The 23,212-nt window shown below is 62.0% G+C and overlaps 3 protein-coding genes and 2 long non-coding RNA genes across 13 annotated transcripts; 3 read left to right on the plus strand and 2 right to left on the minus strand.

Moving 5' to 3' along the window:
• Positions 1–1,347: 1,347 nt before the first annotated feature.
• On the plus strand, positions 1,348–3,061 carry LOC136791849 (thymosin beta-15A homolog). Its single transcript, XM_067004956.1, has 3 exons — positions 1,348–1,502; positions 1,920–2,024; positions 2,565–3,061. The coding sequence occupies exons 1-3, from the start codon at positions 1,382–1,384 to the stop codon at positions 2,600–2,602; spliced, it is 264 nt and encodes an 87-aa protein (XP_066861057.1). The 5' UTR covers positions 1,348–1,381; the 3' UTR covers positions 2,603–3,061.
• On the minus strand, positions 2,585–5,618 carry LOC106037782 (uncharacterized). Its single transcript, XR_007168465.2, has 2 exons — positions 5,374–5,618; positions 2,585–4,871 (listed from the first exon to the last, which is right to left on the minus strand). It is a non-coding gene; the product is annotated as an uncharacterized lncRNA (long non-coding RNA).
• A 50-nt stretch (positions 5,619–5,668) lies between these two features.
• Positions 5,669–11,472, plus strand: RAB9B (RAB9B, member RAS oncogene family). Of its 8 annotated transcripts, none has more exons than XM_067004952.1 (4): positions 5,669–5,774; positions 6,816–7,188; positions 7,522–7,610; positions 7,882–11,472. In XM_067004952.1, the coding sequence occupies exon 4, from the start codon at positions 8,140–8,142 to the stop codon at positions 8,743–8,745; it is 606 nt and encodes a 201-aa protein (XP_066861053.1). In that variant the 5' UTR covers positions 5,669–5,774; positions 6,816–7,188; positions 7,522–7,610; positions 7,882–8,139; the 3' UTR covers positions 8,746–11,472. The 8 variants fall into 8 exon arrangements, with proteins under 8 accessions (XP_066861053.1, XP_047933145.1, XP_066861054.1 ...); XM_048077188.2 differs by having other exon boundaries at positions 6,816–6,885; positions 7,041–7,188; positions 7,522–11,472; XM_048077198.2 differs by lacking the exon at positions 5,669–5,774 and adding an exon at positions 5,852–5,868 and having other exon boundaries at positions 6,816–6,885; positions 7,041–7,188; positions 7,522–11,472.
• Positions 11,473–14,351: 2,879 nt separating this feature from the next.
• On the minus strand, positions 14,352–21,235 carry PLP1 (proteolipid protein 1). 2 transcript variants are annotated; one of them, XM_048077157.2, is made up of 7 exons: positions 21,073–21,235; positions 19,005–19,191; positions 18,339–18,495; positions 17,266–17,434; positions 17,026–17,099; positions 16,830–16,895; positions 14,352–16,368 (listed from the first exon to the last, which is right to left on the minus strand). In XM_048077157.2, exons 1-7 carry the CDS (start codon positions 21,074–21,076, stop codon positions 16,297–16,299), a joined length of 729 nt encoding a protein of 242 aa, XP_047933114.1. In that variant the 5' UTR covers positions 21,077–21,235; the 3' UTR covers positions 14,352–16,296. The 2 variants fall into 2 exon arrangements, with proteins under 2 accessions (XP_047933114.1, XP_047933112.1); XM_048077155.2 differs by having other exon boundaries at positions 18,234–18,495; positions 21,073–21,234.
• A 145-nt stretch (positions 21,236–21,380) lies between these two features.
• Positions 21,381–22,918, plus strand: LOC125184438 (uncharacterized). The gene is made up of 3 exons (XR_010834732.1): positions 21,381–22,175; positions 22,330–22,449; positions 22,636–22,918. It is a non-coding gene; the product is annotated as an uncharacterized lncRNA (long non-coding RNA).
• Positions 22,919–23,212: the final 294 nt, after the last annotated feature.

Raw genomic sequence — 23,212 nt, forward strand, 5'->3', positions numbered from 1 at the left:
GGAGGAAGCTGGAGGGGAGGCAGGCACAGCTGGAGAGTAAACACAAGGTAAAGCACTTGCCTTCCTATTTGCATAAAGGCAAAAAGGATTTCCTTGCTTTCATTTTGAAACTGGGTGGGGTTTTTTTTTCCTTTCAGCCGTGCGGGAGAAATGTGCCATTTCTCAGCTCACGGTGAGCTTTGCAGCGCAGGCTCTGGAGGGAGGGCTGGAAGGATGCTCACAGAGGCCAGCCCTGCCCGGGCTTGCTGCTCCTGGCCGTGGGGCACGTAAAGTCAACACGTTTTGCCACGCCACCCCAAAACCTGGCCCCGGCGAGGGGCTGGGGCTGCGGCGCTAAAGCACAGCTGCTCCAGGAGCAGCCTGGCCTGGGGCTTTGCCTGCAGCCCCTTCCCTCCCCCAGAGAGAGCTGTGTGGAGGCTGCTCCCAACCAAATGTCTCAGAACAGCAGCCGCGTCTTAGGACGTGGCCGTAGGTCTCGGCCTTTGCCTTGTGTGCGTGCCAGACACTGGGATTTGTTTAATTCAGAGCCCAAGGCATGCAGAACTCTCCATCCCCCTCCCACGACAGCAGCCTTTCAGCTAAAAAATGCGAAGCAAATGCTTCCTCGGGCTTGCTGGGGGTTTTCTCCGCAAAACCACCACTAAGCCTGGCCAGAGGCTCGTGGGCCAGGGGCGGTGTGAGAGCCGCTTCAGCGCAGCTGCTGCCCCGCTGCCGTCCCGAGGGATCTCTGCAGCAGGGCTGGGCGAGCCCCCACGGGGCCAGGCCCCACATTTTGACCCACGTTCCCCGAGAAGCCGTCGGTGGCCCCTTTGCTCCTGGGGGTGTTGCTGGGCGACAGCCCCACAGCGGGGCACGTGCCTGGCCGGGGGCGTGCTGCCTCGGGGGCAGGGGCACGCTAACCCCACGCTGTCCCCCTGGGCACACCTGAGCCCCCAGGCTTCCTGCGTGTGGGGGCACGCGGGGGTGTGAGGGGAGTGGGGCTGTGAGGGGCACGGGGGTGTGCAAGTGCATGGGGCCGGGGCTGCGTGGTGTGTACACATGGGGGGGGTCTGAGTGTGGTGTGTACGCGTGGGGGGGGTCTGAGTGTGGTGTGTACACATGGGGGGGGTCTGAGTGTGGTGTGTACGCGTGGGGGGGGGTCTGAGTGTGGTGTGTACTCGTGGTGGGGGGGTCTCTGTGCGCTGTCTCTGTGTGTGTGGTGTCTGTGTGTGTCTGCTTGCACACGGGCGTGTGTGCGCGTACGCCCTCACACACGCGCCCCCCCCGACCACGCCGCGAGGAACGCTGGGAAACGTAGTTCTCCGAACGGCCTCGCATCACCGGCGGCGGCCAGCGGACGGACTTCACTTCCCAAGAGGCTCAGCGTCGCGGCGGGAAGCCAATGGGCGCGCGGGCTGGGCGGCGGCCGGGGTATATAAGGCGCCGCCCCACGCGGCGCGCTCCAGTCTCACCTGGGGAGCAGCGGCGCGAGGTAGCGGAGCGGCGGCGGGCAGCGGCACCGGGTACGGCCGGCACCGGGCTGCGGGCACCGGGCTGCGGGCGCCGGGCAGCGGGGCGCGGCGGGCTCGGGCTGCCCCGGAGGCGGGGGGTGCGCGCTCGGATGGTGCCCGGGGGGGGGCTCCGCGGGGCGCCCGTGGGTGCGGGCTGCGGCACCCAAAGGTGGGGGGGGGGTCCCGGTGGGTGCGGAGGGGAGCGGGGCGGCGGCGCGGGGCTCGGGGCGGCGGCCGGCCCCGCCCTGCGCTATTGTCCGCCGCCGGGAGCGGCGGGGGGCGGGCGGGCGGCGCCCCGGGGTGGGCTGCCTTTGTCTGCGCCGCCCGGGGGGGGGGGGGGGGTCCCTGCCCTCCTCTCCTCCCCTCCCCGGGTGTCCCCCCCCTTCCCTGCCCTGGTACCCCCGCTGAGCCAGCTGGGGCGTCTCGCAGGCAAGATGTGCGACAAGCCGGACCTCTCGGAGGTGGAGAAATTCGACAAGAAGAAGCTGAAGAAAACCAACACGGAGGAGAAGAACACGCTGCCCTCCAAGGAGAGTGAGTGCGGGGACCGGCGGGGGGCTCCTGGGGCTGGCGGTGGTGGTGGTGGTGGTGGTGGGCAGGGGGTGGCTGGAGGTGGGGGGCCCCGGGGTGCAGCTGAGCCCTGGTGCTGGGCTGCGGGGAGGCAGATGTTGGCCGTGGAGTGGGTGTCCTCGTGTGCTGATCTCACTGTTGAGGAATTCGGTGGGGAGAGGCGCTTCTGGGCAGCTGGGCTCTGACCCAGAGGAACAACACTGAGCGAGGGGTGAGGGTTCAGGGTGAGGGCGTCAGGGGGCTGCAGCACTCCCTGTGCCTGCCCTGGGGACCCGGAGACAAGGGCCAGGCTCTGCTGTGACCGTGGTGGCGGTGGGCACCATCCTGTGCATGGGGCAGGTGGCCAGTGTGCCCCATCACCCTGTGAGCTGAGGCATTTGGTTCTGCCACTTGGGTTCAAACAATAAAACTGGCTGCCAGGGCCTGAGTGATTGCTCTACAACCAGCTCCAGTGGGTGTTCCTACAAAACAGCACCAGATTAATGGCCCTCTCTTCTCTTTCAGCTATCGAGCAGGAAAAGGAATGTGTGAAGTCTTCCTAGAAAGATGGCCTGGTGGGAAGAGCACTTGATTTTTTTTTTTTGCTTTGAATTAAATCATTTTTTTTAATTTACATCATCTACATGTATAGAAAACAGCTGCATTACCTAACCCACTGTCCCACCTTGCTGGCAGCTTTGGCAGGTGGGGGGGACAAAGCGTGGCCCCCTCAGTCCATCGAAAGCCTGACCTAACCCCATCTCTGCTGCACAGCTGCCGCCTGTTGACAGCTCTGATCTCGCTCTCGTGCGGTGGGGAGATGAGCAAGGGCTATGGAGGCTCCTGGGGACGGACCCCTTCTGCGTGGGGGAGTGGGATCTCTTCTGGCCCGGCCCATGGCCTGGGTCTGTCTCGCATACTCTTCACTGACGGTGTTCTGTAGCCTCACTCACAAGTTTTGTCTTCCTTGGGGGAAAAATGAGAAGTTTATTATAAAATAAAAAAAAAAATATAATGACTTACCTCTGGCTTGTGGCTTTCTTCCCTGGTGAAGGTTCAGGTGCAGGCCTGCATGCCCTGGGGGGTGGGAAGGGCTCTGCTGGAGGTTGGTGCTGCTCCAAGGGCTGTGGGGTGGTTCCTTCCAGCTGGGTCTGGCTTGGTGTGTGTGTAGGGCTCACTCCTGGTGGCCTGGGGGGGCAGAGCTTGGGGTGTGCTGGTGCCCCTCTGAGGCTTCTGTGGGGCTCAACTCGTGCCACCAGTTGTCCCCTTGCCATCGTGGTTCCTTGGTGCATTATCGGAGGTTAATCGTGGCCTTCCTGCTGTGTGCCTGGGCCACCCAGCTCCCGTGGGTGCCGGGTCTGTCCTCAGGGCAGGGCTCTCCCCTCGCTGCCTGGCACAGCCCTTCACCTGCAGCCACCCTCGGCTCAAGGAGCTCTTTCCAGCCTTGCAAGGGTGGCTTGGGCTCGGTCCTTTGGGTACCCTCTAAGCTGTTCCTGGTCCTGCAGGGTGAGGGGGAGCTGGGCTCTGCTGGTGCCCCCAGGCCTCTGCTGAGGTGTCACAGGACTTCGTCACCTCCACCTGGCCTCTGGGGCCACCATGCAGGCTGCTGTGCCTGCTTACAGAGGAGGTGGAGGCAGATCTGCCAGCTAAGTTTTGGCTGGTGTCCCTAGCTGGGGACAAACACGGGACTGTTGTACCCGTCCCCGTGCGGCACCAATCCGGCCGTGCCTGTGCCCACGCCCCACACTAAGGGCTGCAAATAACGCTGTTTGCAGGGCTGCCACTGCTCTCACCCTGCAAACAGCAGAACAGCCGGGGCTGGAGGCGCGAGGTTGGTGTTGCTGCGCTGCGTCAGGGTGCTGTGGGGTTTTCTGTGGGGTGAGGGCAGTGGCAGGCAGCTCAGCGCACGCTGGGGTGGCCGTGCCCCCTGCAGCACCCCAATGTCCCTGTTCTGGGTGTACCAACCCCACACCCGCGCTGCTGGGGCTGCCTTATGGCCATCCCCACGTGCCGGGGTGTCAGCAGCTGTTCATCGCTCCATCGGGGCTAGTGGTTTCCTTCAGGGCGGCCAGGGGGCTGCTGCTCCCCCAGTAACGGCCAGTTGTCACCATCGCCCCTGCTGGGGAGAGGCCCGCAGGCCCCTCGTGCAAGCTGCTCCTGCCCGTCACAGAGCTTCTCAGCCCCTTCCGCAAAGCAGGTGGTGGATGGGTCACAGACGGGTCAGGAACCGGCCCCGGCAGCGCCAGGCAGTGGGTTCAGTGCCTTCGTGTTGCTTCGGCACCCCCTGCCCTGCTGAACCGAGCAAGCTCACCCACATCCCCACCAAAATCACCGCGGGGAGGTACCGGCTGCCTTGCCCAAAGCCCGTACCTTCACCTGTAAGGACAAGGAAAAGTCCGTGCTGCAACCCAGCACCCAAAATGTCCCCGCTGTCAGGAGAGGGTTAGCCTGTAAGGGGAGAACCATTACAGAGCAGGCCTTTACAGCAACCCTGTCCCTCCCTCCCTCCCTGGGCCTTCCCTGTTCGCCCCAGCACGTATCGGCACGGGGCTGCCAGCGGCGTGGGAGGCTGGGATGCCTGCCAGGCTGAGGTCCCCCCAAAACACCGTGGCTTTGGCAGCACGGGCACAGACGATGCCATTGCACCTTCCTCGAAGGGCCAGGTGCCGGGGGGGGCCGTGTACATCCTGGAAATATCCGTGTTGCTCCCGCTGGGCCGTCCCGCTGCTCCTGGGGCGGTTTCCTCCCATGGTTTTATCGGGCAGCGAGCTGTGGCCGGCGCTGCGGAGGAGGGAGGAGGCGGCTGAGTCACCGGCAGGAGGAATCCGGGCCCTGCAAGACAAATACCTGGTGATCAGCAGCACGGGGAGAATTCGGATCAGGGCTTGTGGCCGGGATGGGCGCCGGATCCCCTCCACTGTCCCGTCCCCTCTGACTCAGACGGGGGAGGATTTGGCCCCACGGGTTTGCACGGAGGGGATATTCGCGGGTGTTGCCACCACACTAAGCTAAGGCAGCCCCCCGGCTTCCCACCCGTGCAGCCCCCCTGCGCGCACGAGCTGCGAGGGAACACCTGCACGGAGAGGTGGTTGGGAGGCCACGCGGGCGTGCCCAGGGCGTGCACGGTGCAGGTGTGTGCGGGCGTGCAGGAGGAGAGCCGCGGGGACGCGGCGGTAACGGGGCGGCGAGAGCAGCGGGCGAGGCAGCGGCCGCGGTGGCTAGCGGCACCGGGTGCCGCGCTCAGCACGCACCCAACGCCTTCCCCGGGAGCCGAGAAGTCACTGCTGCTCTCGAAATAACGCCCGGGAGGCCGGCTTTACGAACGGGAGCTTACCCAGCCCGCTGAGCGAGGGCTTAGCCCGGGATAACAACGAGCCGGGTGCACCCCGAGCTCCCCGCCCTGCCGCTCGGGGCCCGGCACGGCCCGGCCTCGGGGAGGCTGGGCAGGCCCGGCCGAAGCAGGGGGCCACGCGCCGGGCCACCCGCACCCCGCGGCCGCCCGCCACGTCCCCGCTGCGGGCCGGAGGCCGCTTTCCGCGTGCCCTCGCCCCGCGTTGCGCGGCCCGGGTGCCGCTGCCCCCGGCGGCCCAGCCCCACCCCCCCCCGGGGCTCCCCCCTCAGCCCCCCGAGGGCACGGCCCCGCCCGCCGGCAGGGCGCCTGCGCCGCGCATGCGCGGGGTGGGGCCGGCACCTGCCCCCCGGCGGCGGCGGCGGCACCGGGACGGGGCCGGGCCGGTAAGGGCGGGGGGGGCCGGGATGGGGGGGGGGGGAGCGGGACCGGGCCCCTTCTGCCCGCCGCTCCGAGCCGGGAGGGTGAAGGGGAGGGCAGGTAGGCCGCGGGGCTCCGTCCGCTGCCCCCGGTCCGGTCACCCGGGGCCCGGCGGTGGTTCTCGGGCATCACGGGCCTGGGGGAGGCAGGGCGAGGGGTCCGGCAGCCCGGGGGGCCCGGCGGGGCCCGCCCTGTCGCGTCCCGCTGGGGGCTCCTCGGCCGGCCCAGGCCCGCCCGGTTCGGCCGGCTGCGAGCTGGGGAAGTGAGAGCGGGGAGCCCGCGGCGAGGCCGCCCGCCTGCCGCGGGGACCGAGCAGAAGTTTGTGATTTGGGCTGTGCGGCTGGGAGAGCTGCGGAAAGAGGAACCCAGCTGGGCAGGGCCCCCGCCGCTAACGCAGATCTGCCGTGAAGGGGCAGGAGAGCCGAGCTGAGCAGCGCCAGGTGCTCCTGCGCCGGCCCCGGGCGGGTCTGGGTCGCTGGGCAGCGCTGCGCGGCCGTGCCCCTCCAGGAGGATGGCGGCGGGGGGGAGCGGGCACGCTCCCTTCCCCTTCCCCACCAGGCACGCTCCGTTCTTCCACACCGGGCTCCCGGCAGCTGCCTCGCTCCCTGGGCTAGCGGATTCAGGTACACGTTCCGTCCTCGGGTCAGGTTCCAGAGTGCATGGGTAGGCAGGCCAGGCTGTCGGCTTCTTCCAAATCAAGGTGAGACACAGGTTGTGCACGCGTGCCAGAGCTGCTTCCTTTTATTCTATCCTATCTGGGGTTTAGCATCCATGATGTACTTACTGATCCTGCCCCAGTCTGAAACGATCAGCGTTCCATTTTACCGATGGCAAGGGGAACTGTATCCTCAGCACCTGGCCGTTTTACTCCAGTTATCAGCGCCGTGCTTTCAGCATCCTAGAACTCATCTGTTGTTTGTCCGGCCTGGGTCAGCATTACAGATTCAAAGGCGGTGTGCTGAGCCCAGCTATGGCAACCTCACTGACGGATGTTTGTTTCTTTTTAGCGACTGTTATGCTGGAGGAAGGCATTCCCTGGAGAGTCCCGGAGACAGAAGTGCTGTATTTCTAAAGCAGGTACAGTACAGACAGCAGCAAAACAAATCTCCTCTTCTGTGTCGGGCATTTACCTTCGCTCGTAGAATGCCCCTGGGAGGGAGAGGACCGGTCGGCGCTTGGCCTTTTTCCTGCGGCTGCTGACTAAGGAGGCTGTGGTGCTGGGCTTGTTGCAGTGTGAACTTGCACCTGTGCCCTAGCAAAGAGGACTGCGAACAGCGTTGCCGAGAAGGAGCAGCAGAGAAGCCGAGTCTCTGTGCCCAGGAAACCTCTTCCGAGCTGTAGAGCTCATGCACAGAAAACAAGCGCAGCTCCACTTCTAAGGTGAGTCAGCGTTCTCGGGGTGATTAAGAACTGGTTTGCTGGATGACTTGTATTGATGTTAGGCCTGGACATCACTTACATCCTTCCAGTCTGATGGGAGAAATGATTTAGCGAGGGATTGTACAGTACGAAAGGAAGGCCTGGTGGTGGTGATCCCTGGTGGTATTTTGCTGTTTCTGTGCTAGCCTGAGGACACAGACAAGAAGAGATGTTTAAGGGGCGATGGTGTGTTTGGCAAAACTAGATAAGCTTTAAGGTACTCAAAATTTTCTTCAAATGTAGTGGAATTAATACGTAAGTAACCCTCAACAGCTGTTCTCACCTTGCTCTTAGTGTGGAGACCTGCTGCTTCCATTTCAGACCTGATGGAAGAATTGTGTGCCGGAAAACTTGCCTAATTGCCAGCTCTACCGGGTGTTCTAGTAAGAGATTTTTCTCCTATTTACAAAATTCGTTCAGAAGTGGGGATGGCAGTTCCATATTCTCTTCTATCCTGTGCACCTGCATCAAAATCCAAAAGTTGGAGTTTCACTCTGTACTTTCCCTGAAATAATGTAGAGATCGGACAATAGCAGAAGGCTGCTGTTATAGTACTCTTCTTGAAATCTAGGATGGACTTGCAGTTATTCCCTAAACCTCTTGGAAATCCCGGCATAATGGCGAGGAGCACCAATGTTGCGTTCTTTGTTCCAGTGTGCACCAGTCTCAACACTGCTGCTTAATTTCTGACGGGGACCAGAACAACTGGGAGAGATTCCAGGGGTGCGGATTTACTTCTTTCAGCTCTGCTAAGTGCATGCGGAGTCCAAGTCAGTCTTTCACTACAGGAGACAGGACCTCTAGGTCCTCAGCTGCGTGACTTCCTGCAGAATTTGGGCTTCAAATAGCTATCTGGCAGTGTTTCTGAACTCTGTAGATTGCCTTGGTCCTGTGGCACTCCGTCCTGCTGCAATGAGTGGGAAGTCCTTGCTCTTAAAGGTCATTCTGCTTGGGGATGGTGGAGTTGGGAAAAGCTCCCTCATGAACCGGTACGTCACCAACAAGTTTGACTCGCAGGCTTTCCACACGATTGGTGTGGAGTTCTTAAACCGGGACCTGGAGGTGGATGGGCGTTTTGTGACCCTCCAGATCTGGGACACTGCGGGACAGGAGAGATTCAAGAGCCTGCGAACCCCCTTTTACCGGGGAGCCGACTGCTGCCTGCTGACCTTTAGTGTGGACGACCGGCAGAGCTTCGAGAACCTCGGTAACTGGCAGAAGGAGTTCGTCTATTACGCTGACGTGAAGGACCCCGAACACTTCCCCTTCGTGGTTCTGGGCAACAAGATCGACAAACTTGAAAGACAGGTGAGCACGGAGGAGGCACAGGCCTGGTGCATGGAGAACGGTAACTACCCCTACCTGGAGACTAGCGCCAAGGATGACACCAACGTGGCGGTGGCCTTCGAGGAGGCCGTGCGGCAGGTGCTGGCGGTGGAGGAGCAGCTAGAGCACTGCATGCTGGGCCACACCATTGACCTGCACTCCAGCTCCAAGTCGGGGTCCTCCTGCTGTTAAGGGAGGCTGCTGCTTCGGGAACGTCGCTCGGACCGGCGGCTGGATCGGAATAAGTGCGGGCAGCTCTGGGGCGCTCTGAGGCGGGCGGCCACAAGGACAATAGTTGGTTCGCTCGCTGGGGAGCGTGCAGCCTTACCATCTGAATTCTGGCTGGAGTTTCCTGGCGCAAAGGGTGTATCTACAGCAGGGAGCTGTCAGAGAGCATGCGAATGTAGTCCTGCTTCCATCTCTGCCTGTTTTAGCAGGTTTAAAGGACTGGGTTAAACTACAGACAGTGAATTTTGATCTGTACCGAGAACTGCCTGCAGAACAAAGCTGAGGGCGCTCCAGACACTCTTTGAAGTATTTTAGTCCTGAACTCAAAAAATACTAGACCCACTAAACTCATGACCTTACTGCCAAAGGAAAGTCTGCTCAGCGTACGGAGTGAAACCTGTTGGGGAGGCTGTAGCCCACACGACTGTGAGAATGCCAGGTACTAGAGCGGTGAGATGTGTGTATCTGTTCCTTGGGATCAATGCATTCTGTCCTGAGACTAATTGTACTAAGAATTGTTACGAAACAACATACAAAGGACAGAAGAAACCGAATGCTGCAGCGTCACTTCTTCGTAGCTGCCTGTTTCTGGTCTGTTTTTCCCCACCTTTAACTTTGTCTTGTGTGGGTGTTGTTTTGTGGAGAGACTGGCTGCTGCTTGTTTAATATATGTTTCCTTGTCTCTTCTGGAGGCTCAACACCAGATCTTGCTTCTCGTATCTTGAATAGCCCTGGATGAAAAATACCGATGTGGATGCTCTCCAGGTCACGTCAAAGGGTTTAGAGTTGCTCGGGAGTTCAGGAGACCTGGAGCATGAGTCGTCAGCTGGTTTCTGCCAGAAGTAATCGCTGCGTCCAGGCGATGTGATCTGGCAGACGGGATGGAAGGTGTGGGGGATGTCTCCTCAGAGCGCAGGTGGCCGGCTCATGCGTGGTCAGCTGTTAAATCCGCTCGTTCTGTGCGTGGGGCCGGTGACCACCGTGCTTCGTTAGCTGGTGGGTCAGCATCTTCGGTTGCTTTAACATAGATGTTCCTATTTAGATGCTGCAACGTTATTACCTGTTCTGTCAGGGACAGTGCTGCTCAGCGCAGTTAACTCACGCCATTGCCCTGGCCCTCGCTCCCTACAGGAGAATCAAATACATTTTGTCTGTAACTCAACTGACATACTACTGGTAGCGAATGTCTGCTCAGTTAATTGGCCCTTGTTAATGGCAGCTGAGTTCAGGCCACTGTGGAGAGATCTGGACTGATTCCACTTCTGGTCAAGGTGGCTGAAAACGTGGGGGGGCAGGAAGCCTTCTAGGAAAGGATGCCAGGCTTTGCTAATCCCAGCTCCTGCCCCCTGCTAGGTGTTAGTCCCGAGCTATCTGTGTGTAGCAGAGAGGTCAGCGCTTGCTGGCTGCTGTATTTGCCATTGTAACCTCATGTCCTGCAACTTCCCGTGCGAGTGTTTGTTCAGAACTATGACTTTGCCTGTAAGCACGTAGGAGCCTGTCACGGGAAGAGCTTTCCTGAGTGTGTATCCGCTAGCTGCTGAATGCAGTTCCCACTGTGATGAGCTACTGGATAGCAAGTCGCGTAGCTCACGTAGAGCAGCCTCATATACTCTGCTTTACAGCAGGAGAGTCTCGGCTCTCACACTGGCTGGTGGCAGCTAATCCCCATCCCCTAGCAGTCTCTGAACTTGCAGGGTGTCTCCTCTGAGAACTCAGGGTGATCCTGCCCTGCTCACAGGGCAGCCACACGTGGAAGGGGCTGAAGCTTTAACACAAAGTGCTTTGGGGGGATCTGATTTCTAAACAGGGCTGAACGCTCACATTCACAGGAATGGATAGGGAGCGCTTGCAGCCTCTGGAAATTCAGGTCCCTTGAAGTATAAGAGAAGGCTCTGCCTCTGTAGGTGCAACATATTTTTACAGGATTTTAAAATTAATGTTACTATTTATTTAACAATGTCTGACCTCCACCTACCTTTAGATTTTTCTTCGGTTCAACACAGCTTAATGTTTCCTTCAAGATCCCAAACTGTGACCTGTGGTTCTGCTCCGAACAGACACGTTCCACTGGAGCTCATTCCCACAGAGGCCATCTGGGCTAAGGCTCCTGTTTGCTGTCCAGCCTGGCATGGGGGCTGCAGAGGAAGCTCCCTGCAGGTGAAACTGCCCCTGTCCCAGCACGGATCTTGTGATCTCTGTGAGGACTGTACCTCTGGTGGGCGAGGGCAGGGACTGAGCAGCCTGTGGTGCAGGAGGAACACACGCACAGCGTGCTGTTTGCCGTGCCTCGGGGGCGTGTTGATGCTCCTGGCTGAAGCTCGAGAGCCTGGTGGTTCACAGGCTGTGCAAACAGTGTGTGTTCCCTGGAGGGTGCTGCACAGCATCTTTTATTTCTAACAGATGTTGGATTGCCTTTTTAAAACAAAAATATTTTATTAGGCTTATGTGTTTTTAAAAATCCATTTAAAAGTATAGTATAATATATTTAAATTGTTTAATTTATTCTAAATGATACGCACAATTTCCGAAGGAGCCAGGATCTTGAACTCTTTGTTGCAAAGTTCAGTGCCAACAGCTGTCCCCTCCCTGTGTCCACTCATGCTGCTGCAGTTGTTGCTATCGCTACGGAACTGGAATTGTAAAACTGAGATTCTACCTTTATTTAAGCAAATAAAACATGGATGTACTCGAGTGAATTCAGAAAGTGTTGACTTTTTGGTTTATCAAAGTTCAAGCCAGTGACTGTTCTCCTGAATGGGACGTGAAGCTGGGTCGGTTGTGGCAACTGGCTGAGAGATGTCACTAAATTTGAAACAAAGGTGTTGGTTATTCCTGAACAGTAGTTGAGTAAATATAACTTATTTACAAACTGAATCCACTGACCAGTTTTGTCTTTTCAAGAGCACATCAGAAGACACTTTCATAACGGAAATGCTCCACACTGCTTCCTTCTGTCACTACATTTTAATTTTCAGCCTGGGCTCTCAGCAAGCTATGCTTTCCTTTGATTTCTTCCTGCAGTCTTGGAATCGGTCCCTCATGCTCCAGGGGGCTGTAACCAGACGTAATTTCCATAGGATGCTGGGACAGAAATCAGCATACGGGGGCTGTTCTCTTCCGCTGTCCTGCTAGGATGGTCACTTATTTTGGGAGGCTTTCTTTGTGTTTGCAGAGTCCTTGCCTACTGTTTCTGTTGGCAGAACCATTAGCTTGTTTTTTCTCTCATGTCTGCTTGCTTATCTGTGATTCCAGAGGCATTGATATGGTTTCAAGTCCTTGGAAGTTCTGCTTTTAAATGTATGCTGGAGTATCTGAGGGCCTCCAGCCTCCTCCGCCGTTTCAAAATACAGCTGAGAAAAAGCCAACGTGACCTGGTGGCGGAGGGTCCCAGCCTCGGAGGAGTCATGGGGTTTGGTGAGGCAGCATCTAACGCCAGCGAGGATCTACCTAAAGCCGTCAGAATCACCAACTCACTTGACGTGCGGTATTTTTTACAAAAATGTGAGGCAGAGGCAGGGGTGATAGGGAGGCTTGTCCCCTCACAGGGATCTGGGCATTGCAAGCAATAGCAGAGAGCTCCTCAGCGGGGTTCTTGCAGCTGTACGGTTTATAGGAACGTGCTCTCTGGGTCCATGCTTTCTTGCCTGTGTCTGAGGATGGGTGGAAAGCTGTGGCGGCACTGATGCACTGTGCTTTGGGGTGAGGAGAGCCCCCCGCTCGGCTGAGAAGGGCTGCGGGGGGAGGCGACGGCACCGCTGACAGCGGCTGCCTGCAAGCCTCAGGGAGCGTGGCGGCTGGGACAGAGAGCTCAGGGAAATGGTGGTTTCACTGCCAGGGCCGGCTCCTGTCCCCGAGCCCCGGGCTCGTCTTCACAGCCCAGCGCTGAGGCAGGCTCCGGCCGTGCGGGGCCCCGGCAGCGGCCGCGGGGGGGAGCCGGAGGGCCGGGCACCGGGAGCGGCCCAGGGGATGGCGCTGGGGCCCTGCCCGGCCCTGCCCGGCCATCCCTGCCCGGCCATCCCTGCCTCCTCGCCCTGCACAGGGCAGTGCCGGTGCCTTTAGTCGGGCTCGTCCCCTGCCCCGTGCCAGAGCGCTGCCCTGCTCAGCCTCCTTGGGTGGAAGCCGCCGTGGCGCTGCGGGGGAGGCGCCCGTGAGGGAGCCTGGGGAGCGGCACCTTTCTGCGGCGCGGCCGTGTGGGAGCAACCCGCTGCCGTGCTTCAGCCGCTAGGCCTGGGGACGGTGCAGGCAGCTCCCTGCCAGAGCTCCCGCTGGGCCGGTTCATCACAAGACAGGATTTGGTCCCTGCCCTCCGCAGCCGGGGCCACAGGAGCCCAGAGGAGGCTACATGTGTCTGTCCTTCGGCCCTCGGGCCGCTCTCCTGGCCTCGCTGGCCACTTGCACGCGCCGCCTCGCGCTGCCGTCCCCAAGCCGCACACCCCGCGCGGGGGGGCACCGGTCCCTGTCCCCGCAAAGAGACGTGGTTTTGTTCCCCGGCCTGATCGCGCACACACAGGGCCCTTTCAGCGTGGGGAGAGGAGGGTGCTGGCATCTGGGAACGCGGGGAACAAAGGGCCCCATTGATGCTGGCCGCAGCCCCGCGGGTTTCTGCGAGCCGGGGCAAGGCCAGGGTGCAAGCACGGCCTTGCGCGGAGCCGGGGGAGCGGCTAAACCTCCCCCGGCCTGCCGTGTGGGAAACCTCGGTGCTGCACGGAGCGGGCTGGAGCTGGGGAAATGGGGGGAGAGCGAGGCTTGGGCTGGAGTTCCTCCCACCACAGGAGCCGTGCTGGGGTTTGACCCTAGGCTGGGAGCATCACTCCGTGGCCTCGCTCCCTGGAGGGCTCCAGAGCACTGCTCCTGGAGGGAATGACCTGAAACAGGCTGTTTTGGGGGGGATTTCCAAGAAGAGCAGCGTTTGAATCAGTTATTTTTGAAACCTGCTTCAAAGAGCAGCACTCGTCCGAGTGCAAGCAGAACTACTCCATCCCACCTCTCCACGCCACCAGCCCCGCACAAACTGCTCACGGCCTGGCAGCAAATGTCCCGCCAGCTGCCCACAGAGCACAGGACCCGGATTTACAGGACCCTGAAATTGTCAGGTCTGCCCTCGTGCCCAGATGAGACCACCTTCTTTCAACCAGGGCTCGCTGCAAGTGAGAACTGCTCATCTTGAGGGGCTCTGGACGTGCTTGTACCACGTGCATCGTGTGCTGCAAGCTTCGTGTGCCTGAGCCGTGCTGATTTGTTTCGTGGTGACCGTGCTACGGGTGCCACATTAGGGGACATGGCAGAGGCTGGCACCGCGTAAGCAGGGCACTAAAGGGCAGCGGCACCTCACCAAATGTGAGCTTCCTGAAAACCCCAGCTTCCCTCTGGGTGTCTGGAGGAGAGAGAGTGGTGATAAGGGCTGGGAACAAAGGTACTGGAGTCAGGGTTGGGGTTATGGCCCCTCTGGACGAGGTGGGAAGGAGAAAGGGGCTGCGGGCCCACGCGTGGAGTGGACAAGTGCTCCCCTTCCCTCCCCGGGGGGCGGGGAAGACAGAGACCAGAGCAACAAACAGACGCAGACAGATACCTTGTTCAGAATGTTCTTAATTTTAATTTATTTTCTTTAATTTTTATAAAATACATCTTGTAAGATAAGTCTCTAAAAACTTGCTCCTTTTTATTGCTTGTTAACAAGTTGAAATTCTAGATCAGAAATGAAGGAAACACTTTCAGTTGATTAACGCTCTTTGTGTGTGTTTGTGTGTGTGCACGTGTGCGTGTGTGTGTGTTTGGGGTCTGGGGACAAGGGTGGGAAGGAGGGTCTGGTTATTTGTTGTTAAATCAATACGAAAGAAAAAATAAACGAACCAGCAAACCCCCAAGAGAGATGGCGTTGAAGTGAATTCCCAGATCTTGACTGGTTTCTCCCCACCCCGCGGCCCCAGCTGGCATCTCCCCCTCCCCAGCCCGTGTGCGTTGGTAGCCTGGCCAACCTATTTCAGCATCCAGCAGCAAGGATCCTTCGAACGCTCTGCTCAGCAGATCGGCCCCTTTATCCTTGCCCCTGCTGAAATCGGCACTTAGAAAAATATTAATAATACAGACACCGAAAAAAAAAATATCCATGCAAGGTGGAGCTACGGTCTGCTACTGAAAGTAGTTTCTCCAATAAATAAACACGAAGCGTAGCGTTAACACGAGGTGGGGGAAGGACAAAACAAAATTCCAGTTGTCGGGGAGGACTGGGAGCTGCTTTTTGGCAGGTAGGGATGGACCCACACCGCCCGGCCAGAGGGCTTCCCTCGGGCTGCTGCGGGAAAGGTCTTCTCCACCAGCTCCTCGCCCCGCTGCGCCCTGCCCTGGGGAAGCCAGCGGGGGCTGGTGTGCGGGGAACGGCCGTGTTTCAGCCCCCTGCCCACCGAGCTGCCGCCCTCCTGCCCTTCTTCGTGGGTTTCGACTGGAAACGAGACGCTGCCAGTCCTTCCCGACGTGGCTAGACACAAGACGGCTGTCCTGACTTGCAGGAAAAAAAAAGGATAAAGTGAGGGAAGAGGGAGGCAGGAGGAGGGGACGTTACGTTTGGCACAGATGAGAAACAAATCGAGATCTTTGCCGTAGCAAAACGTTACAGAAGCAGACGTCACCCCGAGAGAAGAGCACCATTGTGAAGGAACGACCGAGTTTGGCGTGCGCAGCTGTTAGGCGACACGACACACGGAGACAAGCAGTCCGGAGGGGTGTCCTGTCCTACAAAAGGGACTGCTCTGGCCTTACGCTCTCAGGGCAGCCCCCCCTCACACGTACCTGCCGCCTCCTGCTGCCCTGCCCCATGCTGGGGGCCCCGGCGGTGCTGGAGTGTAAAGCTCAGAGTCCCCTTTGTCCACAGGCACCAAACTCCTTCAGGCTTAATAGGGGCAGCTGGGTTAGGGGCACGGGCTTTATCAGCATCGGGGTCAGCGCTCTCTTCTCCGCAACGGGAAGATCCTTGCCCTAAACGCCCTTTGCCTTGGCTGCAGCAGGCACTTTGGGGTAAATTCATCTTTCTTTACTAGGGGAAAAAAAAATTGTTCTCATCCTCCATCCACGAGAGGTGCCGGCAGTCAGCTCCAGGAGAGTCTCTAGCAATGGTACCGAGACTTGGCCAACTTCCTTTTCTCTCTAGCCTCTTTCTTGCTACTCTTAGAGCAATCTACAGGGATTTCTGCCTCCCAGGAGCACGAAGGCTTTTGCTCATCCCAGGGACACTGGAGTGAGTCCCTCCTCTTCTCTTGCTGGTTTTGAAGGGCTTGGCCCTAGAGCGAACCGGTTACCGATGATGAGCACAGAGAGAAAAGTGCACGAAGGGGTGTCCATTGGTGGGAAGCTCTCCTTCCTGGTCACGCTCAGCACGATGGATGCGAGGGAGGAAGAGGAGGGGAGTCAGCGGCGAAGGCAGAGTTAACGCAGGAGACCTGGTGTCGGGCGGCTGCAGTGTTAAAGCCTCGGGGTTAGAGAAAAGAAGGGCGTTTGGCTGGCTGGGCTCCACCTCGCAGCCTAGAACTTGGTGCCTCGGCCCATCAGCTTGAGGACGGCGAAGTTGTAGGTGGCGGCGATCATGAAGGTGAGCTGCGGGCAGGAGGAGAGTGAGCGAGGGGGAGGAGGAGAAGGCCGCTCCAGCCTGGGAGCCGGGGTGAGCCCGCTGCGCACCCCTGCGCCCAGCGCCAGCACCCCTTCGTCCCAGTGCCCGGCCAGCGTGCTGGGGAAAGCCCCATGGCCCTGCCGCACCGCTGGGACGCCGCAGTGCCATTTGTGGTGCACGGAGAGGGGACAGTTGGGGAAGGCACAGGACATGGTGCACGGCAGCAGGACCTCTCCCCGGTAGCCTCCTAAAGCCCCTCCAGGCCCCCTCCAGCAGCTGCCTCTCCTGCTACCTTCTCATCACCTGAGCTCGCCGTCTGCACTTATGTGCCGGAAAACGACACAAGCACGGGCTCTGTCACGTCCTTGCCCACCACCTCTGTCGTCCTCTGCCCCCAAATCCTCGCAGGGCGGAGGAGAATGGCCGGGCAGGGGGAGCACCGACTCACCAGTGAGACCAGCGTGGCAGCAGCCCCCACAAAGGCCGCGATGAAGAGGTGGAAGGTCATTTGGAACTGCAAGGGAAGACGGGGTGAGCTCCCAGGGTGTCACTTGCCAGCCGGGGAGGCGAGCCTAGAGGCTGCCACCATCCCCGTGCCCCCTCAGCCCCGCTGGGGCTTTGGAGGGCGGTGGGAAGGTGCTCACCTCGCTGGTCTTGCAGATGGAGAGCAGGTTGGAGCCGCACACCTTCCCAGGGAAAGCGTTCCAGGGCAGGACGCCTGGGGAGCCGCGGGGAGCGGGGTGAGCCGGGGCACAGACCCCCCCGGGCCCTCTGCGTCCCCTCTCCACTCTGGGTCCCTCTTGGCAGCCCCATTCCCTCGCAGCGCCAGCGGGAACGGCGCGGGGGGAGCACCGCAGCCCCCGAGCAGCAAACCCAGCACTCACCGTACATCCTGGCGTCCGCACACAGGGTGCCGATGCTGGCGGAGGTCTTGCTGGGGTTGGCGATGGACTGGCAGGTGGTCCAGGTGTTAAAGTAGATGTAGACCGGCACCGCGGAGCAGGCGAAGACCAGGAGCCAGACGATGGTCAGGACGTAGGTAATGCCCACAAACTGCAAGGGGCAGGACAAGCCAAGGGCACGGCCGTGGTTACCCTGCGGCCTGGGATGGGGACAGGGGAGCGCGAGGGTCCCCAGGCAGGAGGGGGCGCGGGGCAGGCGAGGGACCGGGATGCTGCCAGTGCCTGGCTCTGCACCGCCCGCCGAGCCCGGCGCATCCCCGTGCACCCAGCAGAGCACCAGCCCGAGCCAGGCGCCCGGCCGGCTCTCGGGGACGGTCACACGCACGTGGGGGTGACCGGTGGCGGCGGGACAGCTGCCGCTTCCCGTGCCAAGGGAATCCCACAGCCACGTGCCAGCGGGGCTCGGCCTCTGCGGGAGCGCAGCTGCACACCCCTGGGCTCGGCAGCGCGGCTCTCCTGCCCTCCCTCCGCGGCGCCACCCCGACCGTCCCCGAAGGGAACCGCAGCCGTCCCCCTCCACTCCCCGAGGCCACAGGCTCCCCTCGCCATTTGCCGGCACTTTGTCACAGGTCCCTGGGCGCTGCGGACACCGGGCACGGGGGCTGGAGAGCCTCGGGCTGCCAGCACGCACCACCCTTGCAGGGATGCTCACGGCTCTCTCAGCCGACGCCGAAACACCAAGAAGTTTGTTTGCCGGCAAAAGCCACAGCCGTTTCAGCTGCTTTGGTCCCTGGGGGACGCTCCCAGCCTGAGGGAGGGCAGTCGGGCTGTGCTTCCCTTGGGGATGCCCCGAAACCCAGGCGGCCGCCGTCTCCTGCCCTTCGGCCATGCCGAGCGCGGCGAACCCGCTGTGGGCGCGCGAAGGGGTGCCGAACCCCGGTTAAGATCACCTTGTCAGGATGTCCTAGCCACTTTCCCAAACACTGACACACCCGCTGCAAAGAGTGAGCTCGCTGGGGGCCTCGCGCTCCCCTCCCTTTCGGGCCCCCGGTTACCGTTGCGCTGAGGCCCTTGCCGCAGATGGTGGTCTTGTAGTCCCCGAAGATTTGCCGCACGGCACCGGTGGTGTAGAAGCCTTCGGCCAGCAGCAGGGCTCCGTAGAGGAAGAAGAAGGAGGCCGTGCCGTAGATGACGTACTGAAAAGCGTGGATGCTGCCGGGGAAAGGAGCGGGCAGGGATGTTCAGGCAGTGCTGGGGTGCCCGGCCCCAGGCGGGGCAGCCTGCCCACCGCGACTTACCCTACCCACGCACCCCGTGCAGCCCCCGGGGGCGAAGCCACCGTCCCCAAGGGGGAGGCAGCGAGAGGGGTGAGCTGGGGCAGAGCTGTGCCGAGGGGGGCTGCAGAGCACCGCCAGCCCCCCCGTGCCCTCCATACCTACCCGGTGCGGCCGTCCTGCACGTGCCGTGGCACCTAGCGAGGTCAGATAAGAACAGGAGTGAAAAGGAAACAAGCGGCCGCCGGGCCCTGCCATGCAGCCACGGCACTGGCGTGAGGCTGCCCCGGGGCAAACACAGCCCGGGGTCTCCAGCAGTGGCACCGACCGCAACCCCGGAGGGTGACAGCAGCGAACGGGTGGCAGCGGAGCCCCGGCCACCTCCTCCCGGCACGGAGCACGACGGAGACGCGAGGAGCCCCGCGATGCGGCAGGCAGGGTACTTACACGTCGATGAGATACTCATAGTCCTGGTAGTTTTTGGAGAAGTAGGTCTCGATGAGCTGCTCGGTGCCCGTCAGGGCTTCGTGCCCGCAGCCACAAAACAGCGCTACCCCGAAGAAGCACAGGCCGGTGGCCACCAGCGAGGCGAAGGGTGCCCCGATGAGGCATCTTGCGCAGCACTCCAACAGACCTGCCGGGGGGAGAGGGGCGGTCGGGGCGGGCAGAGCTCAGCACCCGCGGAGCCCCAGCTCGGGAGCAGGCGGGAGGAGGACAGCAGGTTTGGGGATGATAACGGGAAAAAGCAGAAATGCCGTCTTGTGGTGCTGGAGAGGCAAATCCAGCAGCTGCCCGGGGAGCTCTCCAGGCACCTGGGGACGAGGTGCGACAGCGGCACGGGGCACTGAGGACACAGGGCAGCCCTGCCTGCAGCAGGCAGCGGGGTGCACGGGGAGGCGAGACAGCCCGGCGGTGCGAGGCGATGCGGCGTGATGCCAGCGGCAGCGGTGAACAAGCTGCTAACGGGCTCCCTGCTGCCCGCAGAGCCCGGCCGTGAGCAGCAGCGGCCCGAAATACCGGGGCTTTGCTTTTGCCAGCGCAGACGGAGGGGAATGGCACACCGAGCTCGGGTGCCTGCACGGGCAGGCGTGTTTACGGAGAGGAGCCGTGCTGCTTCCCGAACGTCAGCGCTTGTGCAATGGCTGTAAGCCCTCCGGGACGGCTCGTTGGCAGGAGGGCACGGGCACCTGCGTGTGGGCAGGGCGAGCGGGGGCGAGGGCTGGCGTGCGGCTCGCACAGCCCCAGCGCTTGGGTTTCAGCAGTGGGGCTGCGGCATGCGGGACCGACAGCCGGGGCTGGGTTTGGAGGTGCAGAGAGCGGGCAGGCTCAGGGCAGGTTTGTACCCCCCACACACCCTGGGCAGGCACAGCAGGTTGTGCCTTGAATGCCGAAAAGGCGCTCGGGTCCCTGCCCCCCCGCCCGGCACCGCTGGAAGCGTTCCCAAACCCACGCTCCCCCCCACAGACCCCGCAGCACCTCTCCCTTCCCTCGAGGACAAGGGAGCCTTGGGGGCCCGGCCAGCGGTGCCCTCCCCTCCCCGCAGAGCAAGGTCGCGCGGTGGCACCGAGGACAATGGGGAATTGTCCCGGCACGGCCCCCCCTGCGGCCACCCCGGGCCGAGAGCAAACAGGGAACAAAGGCAGCGCTGTGGGGGCGCTGGGACCCCCCCCGCCTGTTTGCCTTGGACGGGGCAGGCGTGGGCACGGCGGGACCAAGGGGGGGGGGGGTCCCACTTTGTCACCCCCGGCTCTTCCCACAGTGATGCTCCCTGAATTGCATCGGATCCGTGGGGAAGGCTGCGCGCAGCGGGGTGCTGGCACAAACCAACTCTTTTATTTTATTTTTTTTCCCTTTTTCCTTTTTTTTTTTTTTCCAGCCTAAATGCCAGCCAGGGAACATCGAGGCAGGTGCCCCGGGGCTGGGGCTGGCGAGCGGCCCCGTGGATGCGGCAGGGCCTGGCAGGGCTCTCCCCGCCACAGCCCCGGCCCCGCGGGCTTCGGGAAGCTGCTGCCACGATGGGAAAGCGCAGGGAGGGGAAGGGAGGAGAGAAAGAGCCCTTGTGCGGCACAATCCCGGGCCTCGTGCCTTGGCTCAGCCGCCGCGGGGCCGGACAGGACCCACAGGGACGTGCCGTGATTACTGGCTCCGGTGTCGGTGGGGGACCCAACGCGGCGGAGTGCCCCCGCCGCCCGGAGGCTGCGGGCACACAAGCGGCACGAGTTGTGGCAAGGCTCAGCCCGGGCGGGAGCTCTCCAGCCCTCCTGGGGCTGCAGGGCTGGTGGGACGTGTCCCGGGAGGCAGAACGGGGCCAGAAATCGGCCTGGGGAAGCAAAACGCCGTCCCCGCCACCCGGAGGCTTCCTCCCCGCGGGCTGCCGGCCGCGGGGACCCGAGTGCCCCGGGGCCTGCTGGTGCCGGGGGAAGGTTTCACGGTCCCTTTCTGCTCCAGGACCGTGCCACCAGCGCCGTGTGGCAGCTGTCCCCGTGTGCAGCCCCCCCACGTCCCCCATACTCACCCATGGCGCCGGACTCGGTCCGCTCCCCGTGCGCTCAGCTGCCTCGGCTCTGTCTGCGGCTGGGACGAGCCCTCGCCTCTCCTGGCAGTCCCTCGCCCTGTATTGTCCCCTCTGGGTGCCTGTCCCGCTCTCCAGCAAAGAAAAGGGCTCTCTGCGTGACAGCCACCCCCCTTAAAGGGACTAGCCCCCGTCCCTCCCCGCCCCGGCCCCCCCAGCAGCACCCCTTGGCTGCCAGCCCCTCGGTGCTGCGTGGGCAGAGCAGCGACACGCAGGGCTGGGAGGGGGGGGGGAAGGCTTTGCGATAGGAAAAGAGCGGCTTGGGGGTGCGGGGGGGTCATGGGTGGCCCCTCTGCGGTGGCTCTGGGGACCCCCAGGCCCACCTGGGCTGTGTTTGCTTCTGGCTGTGCCCCGCAGCGATGAGGGAGGCGGGATGGGTGGGGTGATGTCCCCCTGCCTCCGCCCGGCCCCCCCAGCCCAGGCACCTGCTTCCAGCCTTGGGTGCGCCGGGCGTTTTCTCTGTTTTGGTGGGAATCGTGCTGGCAGGGGCAACGTCCCCTGCGTGGGACAGGGGACGGGGCTCCAGCGGGCACGGTCCCCAGGCAGGGGCCTGCGGAGGGGTCCCCAAGTGATGCGGGTGGACACAGGGATCCAGATGGGGGCAGCTCCCCCGGGTGCCCCCAGCTCCCCCGGGTGTCCCCAGCTCCCCCGGGTGCCCCCATCTCCCTCGGGACCCCATCTCCCCTGGGTGCTGTGGCTTTGGAGCCGGCACAGGGCTGGGGAAGCCTGCAGAGGGCAACAGGTCCCTGCCCGGCGGGCGCGGGGCGGACAAAGCCGCGCTGTGTCCCTCAATGCCCCGCGTCGTGCCAGGCGGCGAGGTGGCAGGGCCTGGCCGTCCCCAGGGATGGGGACACTGCTGGGGGGGGGGTCCCCGCACTGCGGGAGGCTCCTCTGCCACCGCTGTGGGCAGCATCCCCGGGCAAGTCCCCAGGGTACTGCAAAGGGACCCGGCCTCTGCACCCCTGGTGTCAGCTGGACCGTGCCGAGGGATGGGGGACGTGGTGGCGCCATGCCAGGGGACACGGGGGCGGCTGTGGTTCTCTCAGGTTATCTGCAGGAAGAAAACGCTTCTAAAAATCATCTCCTTACGCCGAAGCTCACCTCCCCGCGAAGGATTGCGTTGCCTGCAGGCAGGCACCGAAGGGAAAAACAACGTTGGGGGGGGAAAATAAAAACCCGTCTTTTTTTTTCCTTCTGTAGGAATTCAAGCTCTCGCATTTTGGGAGCACCGCGGCGGGAAGCGGCAGCTTCGTGCCGTCGGGGAGGATGCGAGCAATGAAGGGGGCTGTGATTTCCGCACGAAGTGCCTCAAAACCCTGGGTAATTGGCAGCTGCTTGTTAGCAAGCTCTTCCCCGTGTGCCCCCACCCCGGGGCCGCGCAGCCTGCCCGTGCTGCGCCTGATGCTCCAGCGCTGCTCGCCCAGCAAACCCCCCCCCCCGGCTGGCTTCATTTCACCCATCCCTTCGCGCTCCACCTAAAGCCTGTCAGACCTTCTCCTTGTGCAGGCTCGGCGCGTCCCTGCGGCCCAGCACCTCCCTGGATGAGGCCCCGAGGACGGCGTGCTGCTGCTCGGAGCCTGCCCGTGCAGATCCAGGTCTTCTCCCTGGCTCCCTCCCTGCCTGAGAAAACGCTGCTGCGGGGCAGGCAGGGAAGGGGGGACGCTGCCCTGTTGGCCAGCCGGGAGACGGCCGCGCCAGGCTGGTGAAAATAAACACGCTTATAAATCAGCCTGGATTGCGCTGCGATTTGTTCTGGCCCTGGTTTGGCAGCCAGCTGTCTTAAACCACCTCCCAGGGGGCGAGCAGCGGGTTAGCTGCCTGGGTCCGTGAACACAGCCCCGGCACGAGCCCCCGGGAGGAGGATCCCCCACCAAGCAGCCTGCTCGGGGGGTGCAGGTCCAACATCTCCAGCATTAACAGCCTCGATACACCCGAAAGGAGCCAGCGACAGCGCGTGCAGCGCCTTATCCATTATACATAGGGCAGCGGGAGGAACACCGGTGTGCGTTGTCACATCGGAGAGCCTTGCTGCTATTTTTAGGCGGCTGCTTCCCCGGCCGGGCTGAATTTCTCGCTCTCTGCT

Source organism: Anser cygnoides, chromosome 13, assembly GCF_040182565.1.
Source record: "Anser cygnoides isolate HZ-2024a breed goose chromosome 13, Taihu_goose_T2T_genome, whole genome shotgun sequence".
Lineage (NCBI taxonomy): Eukaryota > Metazoa > Chordata > Aves > Anseriformes > Anatidae > Anser > Anser cygnoides.

What these genes read in the sequence shown, in the direction of transcription:
- LOC136791849 (XM_067004956.1), top strand. Translation starts at nt 1,382, where the DNA reads ATGGGCGCGCGGGCTGGGCGGCGGCCGGGGTATATAAGGCGCCGCCCC. An exon ending in GCGGCGGGCAGCGGCACCGG is followed by an intron (nt 1,503 to 1,919) that starts GTACGGCCGGCA and finishes GGCGTCTCGCAG; the next exon opens with GCAAGATGTGCGACAAGCCG. An exon ending in CACGCTGCCCTCCAAGGAGA is followed by an intron (nt 2,025 to 2,564) that starts GTGAGTGCGGGG and finishes CTTCTCTTTCAG; the next exon opens with CTATCGAGCAGGAAAAGGAA.
- RAB9B (XM_067004952.1), top strand. Translation starts at nt 8,140, where the DNA reads ATGAGTGGGAAGTCCTTGCTCTTAAAGGTCATTCTGCTTGGGGATGGT.
- PLP1 (XM_048077155.2), bottom strand. An exon ending in GGCTAGGACATCCTGACAAG is followed by an intron (nt 17,435 to 18,233) that starts GTGATCTTAACC and finishes TGCCCCTTGCAG; the next exon opens with TTTGTGGGCATTACCTACGT. An exon ending in CCATCTGCAAGACCAGCGAG is followed by an intron (nt 16,896 to 17,025) that starts GTGAGCACCTTC and finishes CTTCCCTTGCAG; the next exon opens with TTCCAAATGACCTTCCACCT.